This window comes from Dipodomys spectabilis, unplaced genomic scaffold (genome assembly GCF_019054845.1).
Source record: "Dipodomys spectabilis isolate Male_0828 unplaced genomic scaffold, ASM1905484v1 ptg000365l, whole genome shotgun sequence".
Lineage (NCBI taxonomy): Eukaryota > Metazoa > Chordata > Mammalia > Rodentia > Heteromyidae > Dipodomys > Dipodomys spectabilis.
In genome coordinates, this window is record NW_024871042.1 from 5634769 (window position 1) to 5649169 (window position 14401).

The 14401-nt window shown below is 39.6% G+C and overlaps 1 protein-coding gene across 1 annotated transcript in view; it reads left to right on the plus strand.

The window, feature by feature from the left end:
- Cfap61 (cilia and flagella associated protein 61) overlaps window positions 1–14401 on the plus strand; it is a 237419-nt gene that overhangs the window by 176568 nt on the left and 46450 nt on the right. Inside the window, exons 22-23 of the mRNA XM_042666424.1 lie at window positions 1932–2259; window positions 4462–4553. Coding sequence (XP_042522358.1) covers window positions 1932–2259; window positions 4462–4553 — 420 coding nt within the window. The remainder of the gene's footprint in view (window positions 1–1931; window positions 2260–4461; window positions 4554–14401) is intronic.

The following is a 14401-nucleotide window of genomic DNA, read 5'->3' on the forward strand; positions in this document are numbered from 1 at the left end:
GTTCTCAAAGAGTATGTCTTAGGCTGGGAAGGTGGCTCAGTGGTAGAGTGCTTGCCTTGCATGCCTGAGGCTCTGGTTTCGATTCCTCAGCACCACATAAGCAGAAAAAGTCAGAAGTGGAATTGTGGCTCAAGTGGTAGAGCACTAGCTTTGAGCTGAAGAGGTGAGGGACAGCGCCCAGGCCCAGAGTCCAAGCCCCACGACTGTCCCCCCCCCCAAAAAAAAGAGTATGTCTTCCTTTTTATTGGTATCCATCTCTCCAGTTAAATTGTCAGTTTCATGATTTATTTCTTGAAGATATTCTTGGAACCCTACACCATGCCTGGCAAAAAAGTGCTTGTCTTCTGAATTTGAATGAATGAAGTTCATCAAATCAATTTGTGATTTCCCTTTATAATTTTCAGTCTGTTACACTATGAATCCCTATTATGAAACCCTAAGACATTAAAAAAAAGTGTGAATGCCTATACTACAACATTATAAGTAAATACTACTCTAAGACTAATCACCTTTAAAGCTAACAATCTATCAAGTATCTCTGTTGAATGTGCCATTTAGCAAAATTAAAAGTAGGTATAGATAGAGAAAGAAAACTGATAAGTAGAACTTTTGTGAGGATGCTAAAAGGAACTCTTGAAATTTGTCAAGGATTCAAGAGGTTGATGACACAGGGGCTTATACATAATGTTAATCTAAGTCAAATAGCATTCTATATTTTTGTGTAGGTCAAAATGCATTTTGCTGTAAATGGAGAAGCAGAAGTGGGAGAATAGGCAAGTGTGTGTAGGGAGAGAAAAAGACAGAGACTCAGAAGATACAGTTCCTGTAGTTGCTGGATATGCTACTGCCTTCTATACCAGGACTAAAAGAGTAAGACAGGAACAGACTTTGCAGCTAGGGAGGCCTATGGCTCATCCTCTCTAGAGTATCCTTCAGGGACAAGATTGCTGGGTTTAAAAAAAATCGAGAGATGAAGCAATCTGAAGATTTAAGACTTGAGTGAGACAACCTCGACAAGAAACCTGGAAAGACTTATATATGAGACATGAGGGAAAAGAAAATAGAAGGAAGCTAAGCTCAGGCTGTTAGAAATGTAATAGATTGGAAGTGAGGGTTAGGGCCTCAGATATAAGCTTCTTACAGGGAAAGAGTGTTTATTCCTGTGGCAGATATTCCACTGGTCAACATCCTTCTCTTCACTGTATGTTTAAATGGAGTGGTTACAAAAGTATGAGACTAAGTGATCTTAGGTTGATTTTTGTTGGTTGTGGGGCTTGAACTCAGGGCCGGGTGCTGTCCCTGAGATTTTTTGCTCAAGGCTAGCGCTCTCCCAATTGAGCCACAGATCGGCTTGTGGTGGTTGAGTGGCTAATGGGTAATAAGAGTCTCACAGAGACTTTTCTGCCTGGGCCAATTTCGAACCATGATGCTCAGACCTCCACCTCCTGAGTAGCTGGGATTACAGATGGGAACCACCGTCTGGCTTGTTTTTTTATACCAAAAATATTCATTCTTTCTCTCTCTTTTTCACTTCCTCCTGCTCTTTCCATCTCTCCCTCCCTCATTCTTTCTCTCACACACACAGACACACACACTCCACAAACACATATTATGACAAACTTTTTTTTTCCTTTTTTTTTTGCCAGTCCTGTGTCCTGAACTCTGGGCCTGGGCACTGTCCCTCAGCTCTTCAGCTCAAGGCTTGTGCTCTACCACTTGAGCCACAATGCCACTTCTGACTTTTTCTGTTTATGTGGTGCTGAGGAATTGAACCCAGGGCCTCAGGCATGCAAGGCAAGCACTCTACCACTGAGCCACCTTCCTAGCTCCTCAAACTTTTGATAGATTATTTTATGATCCAAATATAAAATACCCCAGAATGTGAAATCACGACTAATAACTGAGTTATGATGTGATCATTCACATTGTAGATATTCTTCAGTTTCTATGAGAAGAACGTGGATTATGACACATTTAAAGCCTTCAACGATGCATGTCTCGTGTATGATGGCCGGCTAGTGATTGATACCAACTTCCACACCAATGACATAGCCATTAGAGCTGCTGGATCCCTCACCAAATTCTCTAACAGATATTATGCAAATGACTGGACTCACAGCAACTTCAGTTCCAAAGAAATTGGATTCCAGCTGGCAGCAGCTATGCTCAATCTTTTTGACCCAACTCTTGAACCTGTGACTGAGCCACCAGCTGATCTAGACCGACTCATCCCCATGTACAAGGGCGCCAAGATCCAAGGTGTGTGAACAGCCCTCCTTCCTTCCTTTGATGAAGCCACAGATTAGCAGCTCCCAGTGTTTGTCTTAGGCTTGGTTAAGAACCTTCTACCTAACAATGTTCAAGAGGAAGTGTATTCATTACCTCACTCATGTAACTGTAACCCTCTGTATAGTATCTTTACAATAAAAAAAAAAACCTTCTACCTCTCAGTGGGTTGCCATGGAGATAAAGGAGGGGTCCATCTCATTTCTGAAGTATTTATTACAAACCTGGTACTATTACTTTATAGCACTTTGCATTTAAAACATTTATTATAAAGCACCTCCAAACTGATAATACCCATTTTACAAACTAGGAAATGATCAGTAACTTGCCTAGAGCTGGTGAGGGTGATCTGCCATAACATCTTCTCCAAAATTTCCATTCTTCCCATAAGTTTGGACAACAGAAAACCGTTCCAGACAGCTCTGATCTTAGCCTGCTCTCTCAGAGAAGCTCAACCACTATGCCTCTAAAAGAATCCACTTTCACTCCCTAAGATTTGTTGATTTCTAAGGAGATGATTTCAGTATTTGTTCATGTCTTAATGTGGTGGTGAGAGACACGTTTAAGATGGTATCTTTGGGATGGGTGCAGTGGCTTACACCTGTATCTTAGCTACTCAGGAAGCAGAAATTGGAAGGCTGGTGATAGGTCTAAGACAGGCAGAGGGAAGTGGGAGAAAATAGAGAGGGGATAACACTGTTCAAAAAGAAATGTACTCATTACCTTACTGTAACTGTAACCCCTCTGTACATCACCTTTACAAAAACAAAAGCCCAGAGAAAAATAAGCTGGGTGTAACCCTCTCATGCCAACTATGTGGGAATAAATAGGAAGATCATGGTCCGGGCCAGTCCTAGACATAAATATGAGACTGTATCTGAAAAATTATCAAAGCAAAACGGGCCAGGGTGTGGTTCTAGTGGAAGAGAGCCTAGTTAGCAAGCAGCCTCATTAGGGCTGCCAAAATAAAAGAAAAAAAGAAAACATTTATAAATGTGTATGATCACTTCTAAGAAGTTCATGAACCTAAAACTGTACAGACTCCTGTACACGTCTGTAGATTCTAATCCGGTAGGTATGCATTAATCTAAAGAGAACAGCCCCACCTTCCAGCCCTTGTCTGCCACTACCTAACAAGGTCACCTCAAGGAGATCCTTTTCTGTTTCACGCTGTGGCTAACACCTGAGTAAGGGTGGAGACCTCAGGCAAGCAAGAAAGGAGTGACGTTAGATGTCTGAGCTTGACCAGGCTCAAGTTTTCCAAAGCACTAAACAAAGAAGTTTCCTTATAAAGCAGGAGTTAAAAAAAATATTTTGGCTATATTTGGAGAAACAATATGGAATGGCAAAACTATTGCAGTCCTTAAAGGCTTTTGAAGGTCTTGATGCAATTGGCAGGTACAGGCTAGTGTGTGTGGAGCTGTGGGCTTAGGGAAGTACATCTTAGAGCACTGGTGACTGTGTGACAGAACATTGGTGGTGATGTTACATTACAGTGATTTGCAAACAAAGTTCAACCACTTCAGGTTATCCCTTGCTCTTGCTGTACTGTGGTGAGAAAGTCTGGGACATGTACACATTGTAGGCATTTCTGTCCTGTAGTGAAAATATGAACTCTTTTCCCTACCTCATTAACAATTTATCTCACTGTACTTAATGTGGGTATAATTTGGGGAGCGGAAGGGAAAAAACAAATCGTTTAAATAGGGATGCAGGTGGACCCACTGCAACAATGAGATGTACAAGATGCTATGTTGAAAACGAACTTTACAAGTTAGGCACGGGGTGTGGGGGAGAGGGTGGGGAATGTAGTCGTGGAGATGGGAGGGAAGGGATAGTAGGGGGGAAACAAAGGAGGAGGCTACAATGCTTGATAAGAAATGTACTCATTACCTTGCTCATGTAATTGTAATCCCTCTGTACAGTATTTTCACAATAAAAAACTTACTTAAAAAAAAAAGGCAGGTAGCAGGGACCCAGAAAAAAACCTGAGTTGTAATCTATTCTGGAATAAGAGGGAGATCTATTGGGGCTCCAGCCCCAGAAGAAGTAGGGTGGCGAGGACCAAGGTGAATCTTTGTGTTTCAGAAATGACCATCTATTCTCAAGTATTCTCAAGACCTTAAAAAAAATAACAATTTTTCTCACATGCACAAAACTTGTTCTTTCCTCTAGGAGGTATTCTTCCTGGATCTTACTATTATCTGCATATTGCCAAACCTGCCATTCCAACTCCTTTGGAGGTACTGATGGCGCAGCCTGATTTTGTAAGTATTGTTTCTGAATTTCATTTTACTCTGTTTTAAGGGAAAGCGAAGTTCTTTACTCAAAGCCTTCCACGTAATATATTGGTTCTCACATCAAAATAAACCCATTGTGCTGGTCAGCACATTATTAGGAGGGACCTGATAATCTTTGGTTCTTATTCCCTTGTGTGGTCTCCCCCAGCAATGAGGTAATGATGACCTATGTAGCCCGTAGAAAATTGTGGAACTGAGTGTGTGGTTCAAAGGTAAGTTATGAGTGATGCTGTAGCTGCCAACTTTCCTGCTTAGGCATTACCTGTTGCCATGTTACTTTCCTAGACTAAGATTAGTCAGAGCATGCTAACAAGGGCCTCCTCTCCACATGTGACCTGGGTGCCCTAACCTCAGAGCAGTATTAGAGCACTCAGACTGTTCCGGACAGCTCATGATTCCAAGTGCATGTGTCCTCCTTGGCAAGTGGGCAGCTTGTATGCCTTGTATGGCCCAGCCTTGTAACCCACACAGTATCACTCCTATACTTCTTTTGGAACAGTCATATCCCATAAGGAAGGAGGAAGTGAAAGAGGGAGAGAGGGAGAAAGAAAAGAAAGAAATGGGAGAAGGGAGGGAAGGAGAGGGAAGAAGAAGGAAATAGAGAGGAAGGAGGGGAGGAAGAGACCATATCTCAGTGGGGAGAGTATCAAGGTCATATTGCAAAAGAATATCAGTAATCAGGATTCACCTTTGGAAAATACAATCTGCCACTACTGAGTTTGGGCATTAGATAAACAGGTGAAGACCAGCATTCCAAAGTTGAACATTTTGGTCACTTTTGATAAATAACTTGAGGTGAACACATATAAGAGCTAGAAAGCATCTCAGAGTGAACCAGATTCTTCAAAGGCATTGCATGATTTCCTACATAAAGTGCCATCTATTTATGAATTACTTGCCCTCTCTGAACGAAGTCAGAGGAAGAGCCAGAGGGGGCTTTAGATAATAAGAATTATAATGAGAGTGTAACTTGAATAAATTCTTGGGCTGGTGCTATAACAGTATTTGAACAGGACCCCTGACTTTAATTAACCATTTGCCAGGTGGGCCTCCTTTTTAATTAGTACAGAAGATCTATTTTATCATCCAAGAATAAAAATGTAGGATGGCTCCATGGCAATCTTTGGGAGTTAAAATTAATTTAAGTAAAATGGTTGCCAAAGTGGTTCAGCAGTCACCTAAATATAGCCAACTGATCAAGAGTGGAACCCATTTAACAGTATTTCAATGAGAAATTGAACATATTCTTACAATAAAGATAGTAAAGATTCATATTATTAGACTTTTATGGCCCTCAGTACCTGGAATATTTACGTAAGAAAAAAGGCTTGAGTAATTCATGAGATCTTTGAGTAATGACCTGACTAAAGGAAGAAAGGGGAACCCAAGTCTTTTACATAATAAACTAATTTACAGATTCCAGTCCACATGCTTTGTTGGCTTATGCACCATGAAATAAGTAAGTTTGTCACAACAAATTCTGCCTTGGATACTATTAAATTTAAAATTATGTTTTTGTCATGAGAGCTGAGAACTTGATTTCTCAAACAGCAAGTCTGATTAATCCTGTGTCTTCTGTTTGGCATGAATTCCTGAGTCATTTCCCAAATTTGGTCAAAATCATACAAAAACTCAGAATAATTGTATTGTTAGGGAGAAGAATAGAAAAAAATCACACCAGACAAGTTTACTCCATTAATACCTTAAATTCAAGATCCACGTCTCTCAAGGATTTACTTACATACAGGAGGACATATTCCTACCCGGTTAGAAAGTGTATAAAATAGTCATAATTACCCAGAATACCTCATGAGGTTGCAAGGCTGGGAGGTGCTTTAAATCATTATTTAGTGGAACGATTTCCAGTGATGAAAGGCAGAGAGTGTTCTGGATTCCACTGGTTTTCCTGAGCTACCAGTAACTATGAATAAGAATGACCAGCACTGCATAGATAATTTGTGTCTCAGACATCCCTCTATAGATGAGTTCTCTTTAACGCTAATGCATATTATTTTGATGCATTCCGGAAATAGCAATACAAATACAGTCCCAGATCTCATTAAAATGGACACAATTTGCCTTCCATGGTTAAGATCAGCAAAACCTCCTCTCTGTAGTGGTTCCTTGCTGGATTGATTCTTCAATCCCTTATAGCTATGGATCACTATACACTTAGGTTTATGCTGATACAACAAATAGGGGAAACCTGGAGATTTTATTTCAATCTAAAAAGTAAGACCAAAAACAAAAAACAACAGATCCTTAGAAACAAATCACAAGAAATAGTGCTGGGGATACCACCCTCATGGAACAGGTCTACGTGGACGCTTAATGCACACGATCCCCCATTTTGTGGCATTTAGCCTTGGCTACATACATGGAACCCAAATCAGCCTTCCAAAACACACACACACACACACACACACACACACACACACACACACACACACACACACACACACACACACACTGTGAAGCTAAAAGTGGAATATTCAGTAAAATCCTTGGCAAAACCAAACTTTTTTATTACCCACATGGTTGGAGTGCAAGCAGGGCCTCTTTCTTGTCTGGCTTCCCTTTTCTTAATTGCACACCATAAAGAAAATTAAGGGAGAGGAAGAAAAAGATGATGAGCAAGAGGAGGAATGAAGTAGGGAAGGAAGAAGAGAAAGCCAAAATCATATAGGTTTGCTTTTTTTACCCTGCAGTGAGCCTTGGCAAAACCTGGCATCTGACACTATGCCAGAGCTGTTGGGGGACTGTTCTAGACCCCTACACCTGCACTACTACAATAAAGAATCCTCAACACACACTCCTTGAAACTCAGTCACCTACAGTTTTTCATCTTTTTCTCCAAGTCATCCCTTAATGCCACAAGGACTCTTACTCATCAAGTTGGGAAACTAAAACTGCTGGCACCAAACTCAGTTGCCTAGAAAGCTTTGTATTTCATCTGAGATATACATGTGGACATCATATTCCTCATTGCCATCTATATTCCTGTGTGTTTTCCAACTCTGAAATGGTATTGAACAATCTGGACCATGCCAGTAAAGTTGATAATGGGGGTTATTTGGTGATGTCATGTGCCCCTGTCCTGGTTGGTGGGACATGACTTAGTCAAGACTTGAGGAAACACACTGGAATGAAAAAGTGGGAGGGACATCCGGACTAGAAAAATTTACGTGGCAGGAACATTTGAGTCAGAGAAGCATACCAATACCCTTCGGCCAGAGGCTCAGCTCTTGTTTTTTCCAACCTCTCTGGACCAGCCCCACCTCCCCAACAACAAACTTGTGTTCCACCTTTCCTTCCTCCCTGCTTCCCCTCTGCCTTTCTTCTTCCTTGCTCATTCTGGTTTCTATTTGGGTTCTTTTCCATTTGCTCATTTAGAAAGTCTGATCGCCCATGGACTCCATTGCCAAATTACTCGTGCTGATCCGAAACTTTGGCAAAGTAGCAGGGTATAAAATTAACCCTCAAAAATCAATGGTTTTTCTGTATGTCAATAATGAGAAGAGTGTGGCTGAAATCAGGAAAGCAATTCCTTTTGTAATAGCCCCACAAAAATAAAATACCTAGGAGTTAACTAAAGAAGTGAAGGCCTGGCTTACTTCACTTAGTATAATTTTTTCCAAGTCTTTCCATTTCCTAACAAATGGGGCAATGTCATTCTTTCTGATGTAAGCGAGGCCCAAAGAAACATAGGTCTCATGGTTTCTCTTATTTGCAATAACTAGAATATGTCTGAGACAAGCATAAACGGTCAGATAAGTTGATGTTAGGTGAAATGAACCCCAACATAAAGACCCAAATGGTTTTTCTTTCTTGCTATTGTTTCTAATATATTTATAATATGATTTCTTTGTTGCTTTGTATATCCCTCACCCACGGTATAACCCTTGTTTTCATTGTATTTGATGTTGGTATACTTGGTGGAGGGGAAGAGAAAAAACAAATTGTTTAAATAGGGATACAGGTGGACCCATTGCAACTATGAAATGTACAAAACGTTATGTCAAAAAATGAACTTTACCTTTACAAGTTTGGCGGGGGGTGGGGGAGTGTTGGGAAGGGATGTGAAGGGGAAACAAAGGAGGAGGCAACAATGCTTGATAAGAAATGTACTCATTACCTTGCTCACGTAATTGTAACCCCTCTGTACGGTATTGTTACAATAATAAAAAAAAAGAAGTGAAGGACCTTTACTATGAAAACTTGAAAAACCTGAAAAAGGAAGTGAAAAAAACCTCCCATGTTCCTGGATCAGGAGGATCAACAAGATGAAAATGGCAATACTGCCAAAAGCTATCTACAAATTCAGTGTGATACCTATCCTTATCCCAACCTCATTCTTCAGTGAAATAGAAGAAGCAACCCAAAAGACCGAAAAGTAAAAACAATCCTTAGCAGAAAGAACAGTGCTAGAGGAATATCAATACCAAATTTCAAACTCGACTACAAAGCCAGAGTAATAAAAAACAGCTTGGTACTGGCACAAGAACAGACTTGAGAACCAGTGGAATAGAACTGAAGACCCAGAAATGAACCCACAGACCTATAGCCATCTAATTTTCAATAAGGGAGCTAAAAACATAGAATGGAAGAAAGACAGCCTCTTCAGTAAATGGTGCTGGCAAAATTGGTTAAGCACTACAGGTGCAAACTAGAGCTAGATCCTTATATATCACTCTGCACTAGAATCAACTCCAAATGGATCAAAGACCTCAGAGTCAAAGCAGACATCCTGGAAACATTACAGGAAGGAATAGGAGAAACTCTAGGGCTCCTTGGCACAGGCCGAAATTTTCTTAATGAAGACCCAGAAACACAACAAATCAAAGAAAGGTTGGGCAAATGGGATTGCATGAACTTGCAGAGCTTCTGCATGGCAAAGGACATAGGTAGCAAGATCAATAGAAAGCCCATAGATTGGGAGAAGATCTTCACTAGCAGTACAATGGTCAAGGGCCTCATATCTAAAATATACTTGGAACTCAAAAAATTAAATCCCCCAAAAACAAATCCTCAAACAATCAACCACCCGATTAATAAGTGGGTTAAAGACTTAAAGAGAAACTTCTCTGAAGAGGAATTAAGAATGGCCAATAGACACATGAAGAAATGCTCAACTTCTCTAGCCATAAAAGAAATGCAACTCAAAACAACATTGAGATACCACCTCACCCCTGTTAGAATGGCTAAAATCAAGAACTCTAATAGCAACAGATGCTGGAGGGGATGTGGACAGAAGGGAACCCTACTGCATTGTTGCTGGGAGTGTAAACTTGTTCAACCACTCTGGAAAGCACTATGAAGTTTCCTCAAAAGACTAAACGTAGAGCTCCTCTATGACCCAGAAATCCCACTTTTGGGCATTTACCCAAACAATCAAACAAGACAATATTAAAGCTACCAGCACAACCATGTTTATCGCAGCATTATTCACCATAACTAAGATATGGAACCAACCCAGATGGCCCTCAGTAGATGAAGGGATCAAGAAAATGTGGTACACACACACACACACACACACACACACACACACACACACACACACACACACACACACACAATGGAATTTATGCTTCCATTAGAGAGAATGACACCACCCCATTTGTAAGGAAATGGCAAGACTTGGAAAAAATTATATTGTGAAGTAAGCCAGACCCAAAGAAACATAGGTCCCATGGTTTCCCTTATTTGCAATAACTAGTATACATCTTGGATAATCTTACCAGGAAAGCTGAAAAGATCAAAAGTTATGTACATATGACCATATAAGATGATGCTAAGCAAAATGAACCAGAAGAAATGGACACAAGAGGTTTTTTTCTTTGTTGCTGTTGTTTTTAATTTATTATGTGTTTTTTTTTGTTTCTTTTTTATCTTCTCCTCCCTATGGTATAGCCCTTTTTCACTGTATTTGATTCTGGTGCCCTGCATCTTATATATACATTTTTCTAATTTGGGGAGGGAAAGGAAAATAACAAAATGCTGAAACAAGGATACAGGTTGATCCATTGTAACAACAGGATGTACAAGACACTATGTTGAAAACGAACTTTACAACTTGACCGGGGAGGGAGGAGTTAGGGAGATTGGGAGGGAAGGGATAGTAGGGGAAAAACAAAGGAGAGGTAACAATGCTCGACAGGAAATTTACTCATTACCTTTTTCATGTAACTGTAACCCCTCTCTATAGTATCTTTACAATAAAAACATTTAAAAAATATTAACAAGAAGAAAGTCTGGTCACTTTCAACAGTATAGCCAGAGTATTTGAAAATAACTTTCTTAAACCATCATTTTAGAGGTGATAGTCATTATTTAAAATTAGAAACTATAGATATTCAAATAACAAGGGAAACCATGGGACCTATGTTTCTTTGGGCCTGGCTTACCTCACTTAATATAATTTTTTCCAAGTCTTTCCATTTCCTAACAAATGGGGTGATGTCATTCTTTCTAGAGAAACAACAATCTTACAACCTTAAGAAATTATGATTAATGCTTTTTGAAATGTTGATAACCCAAAACCAGAATGATACTGTTCCTTGTTGTATATTGTTTTGCTAATATAAAGTATACTGCAGACATAATGCCTTGTATTATATTTGACCAATTGCCTCTTTGAGGCATGATCCTCCAAACTTTCCAGAGTTCTATTTGTTCTCTTCTCTACTCCTAAATTCCTAGTCTCTCATTTGTACAGAATTTCATTACCTAACAAAGTCTTGGTGTATCTTATCTTGTATCTCAAAAATTGGCTGTGTCCTCCTTGGGACTCTGCCATGTGGTACCCAAACACTTATCAGTTGCCTAAATTAATCTAAAAAGTTAAGCAATGTGTCCTTATTTAGACAAAAAGCCCCAGGTGACATCCAGAGCTAAATATGTGTGATCAGAGCCATTTAACTTGCCTTGATTTATAAATGTTACATTCAAGTTCCAAGTAGGAAGCTTGAATCTATATGCACTCAGAAGAGTTTTATTGGATGTACTAAATTCAGAATCCACAACGGGAAGGTCCAGCCATCACTAACAAAACTCATGTTTGTCTACTGAGGTCTATGGCTGCTTGAGCCAGTGGGGAATACATCTCCAATGGGCGGCTTGATAGTCACCTGGGGCTGAAATAGAAAAAGGAGCCATGACATAGAATTAGAGTATATCTTTCCTTGACATCTGGACCCTTATGCCAGTTTTAGTCAGCTTCTAAAAGCCAAAATACCACAGGTCCACCCCTTGACCAATTTACACAGTTAAAGTTCACCTGCACAGCAGGTGTGTCTGTTTGCTAAGGTCTCCAGCCTTCTTCGTGAGAACCAACCTTTGCAAAGAGCGGATCTCACCTCACCCAGCCATAAGGATTCGCCTGCTGTATTCTTTTTTTTTTTTTAAGTATATTTTTTATTGTAAAGAGGGGTTACAGTTACATGAGCAAGGTAATGAGTCCATTCCTATTGAGCATTGTTACACTTTCCTTTGTTTTTCCCTACCATCCCTTTCCTCCCCATCTCCCCAACTCCTCCCTTTCCCACCCCCCCCCAAGTTGTAAATTTATTTTTAACATAGTGTCTTGTACATCTTGTTGTTACAATGGGTCATCCTGTATCCTTATTTCAGCATTTTGTTATTACCCTTCCTCTCCCCAAATTAGTCTTTTAAGTATCTTTAAAGCAACCGAAATTGCTTGTGATCACTTTGACTGGGATGCTTTTTTCCCCCCTCAAAGTGGTACTGTGAAAAACTAAGTCTTAAACACCTCACAGAAAAGAATGAACCATTTGCTTACTACCAGTATGAGATATTGAGCTATAGAAGATGACTTGTATCTTAGGAGCTTATTTAGAAATATAACAGTGCAACCTTTGTCCATTGTATGGCTGGTAAAGATCTTTTCCTAATCTATGGGCTTTCTATTGATCTTGCTAGCTATGTCCTTTGCCATGAAGAAGCTCTGCAGTTTCATGCAATCCCATTTGTCCAACCTTTCTTTGATTTGTTGTGTTTATGGGTCTTCATTAAGAAAATTTCGGCCTACGCCAAGGAGACCTAGGGTTTCTCCTATTCCATCCTGTAATGTTTTCAGAGTGTCTGCTTTGACTCCGAGGTCTTTGATCCATTTGGAGTTGATTCTGGTGCAGGGTGATATATAAGGATCTAGCTTTAGTTTTCTGCAAGTGATTAACCAGTTTTGCCAGCACCATTTACTGAAGAGGCTGTCTTTCTTCCATTCTATTTTTTAGCTCCCTTATCGAAGATTAGATGTCTATAGGTCGGTAGGTTCATTTCTTGGTTTTTAATTCTATTCCATTGGTCCTGAGGTCTGTTCTTGTGCCAGTACCAAGCTGTTTTTATTACTCTGGCTTTGTAGTAGAGTTTGAAATTTGGTATTGATATTCCTCCAGCACTATTCTTTCTGTTAAGGATCGTTTTTGCTATTCGGGGTTTTTTATTGTTCCATATGAATTTTTGGGTTGTTTCTTCTATTTCCTTGAAGAATGAGGTTGGAATATTGATAGGTATCGCATTGAATTTGTAGATAGCCTTGGGAAGTATTGCCATTTTGACGATGTTGATCCTTCTAATCCAGGAGCATGGGAGGTTTTGCCACTTTCTACGTTCTGTTTTGATTTCCTTTTTCAGGTTTTTAAAATTTTCATCATAGAGGTCCTTCACTTCTTTGGTTAAGTTAATTCCTAGGTATTTTATTTTTTGTGGGGCTATTACAAATGGAGTTGTTTTCCTGATTTCAGCCATGCTTTTCTCATTGTTGGCATAGAGAAAAGGCATTGATTTTTGAGGGTTAATTTTATACCCTGCTACTTTGCCAAAGTTTTGAATCAGCAAGAGTCTCATATCTAAAATATACCTGGAACTCAGAAAATTAAATCCCCCAAGAACAAATCCTCAAAGAAACAACTGCCCAATAAACAAGTGGGCTAAAGACTTAAGGAGAAACTTCTCTGAAGAGGAAAGAAAGATGGCCAATAGACACATGAAGAAATACTCAACCTCTCTAGCCATAAAAGAAATGCAAATCAAAACAACCCCAGTTAGAATGTCTAGAATCAAGAATTCTAATAACAACAGATGCTGGAGGGGATGTGGACAGAAGGGAACCCTACTGCATTGTTGCGTAAACTTGCTCAACCACTTTGGAAAGCAGTGTGGAGGTTCCTCAAAAGACTCCACATAGAGCTCCCCTATGACCCAGCAATCCCACTTTTGGGCATTTATCCAAATGATCACAAACAAGACCATACTAAAGCTACCAGCACAGCTATGTTTATTACAACATTATTTACCATAGCTAAGATATGGAACCAATCCAGATGCCCCTCAGTAGATGAATGGATCAAGAAAATGTGGTATATATACACAATGGAATTCTATGCCTCCATCAGAAAAAATGACATTGCTCCATTTGTTAGGAAATGGAAAGACTTGGAAAAAATTATATTAAGTGAAGTAAGCCAGGCCCAAAGAAACATAGGTCCCATGGTTTCCCTTATTTTCAATAACTAGTATATGTCTGAGACAAGCAGAAAAGGTCAGATAAGTTGTTAGGCGAAATGAGCCCCAATATAAGTATTCAAATGTTTTTTTTTTCTTTCTTGTGATTGTTTCTAACATATTTATAAGATTATTTCTTTGTTGCTTTGTATGTCCCTCCTCCACAGTATAACCCCTGCTTTCATTGTATTTGATGTTGGTATAATTTGTGGAGGGGAAGGCAAAAACAAACCATTTAAATAGGGATACAGGTGGACCCATTGCAACAATGTACAAGTAGTTATGTTGAAAAA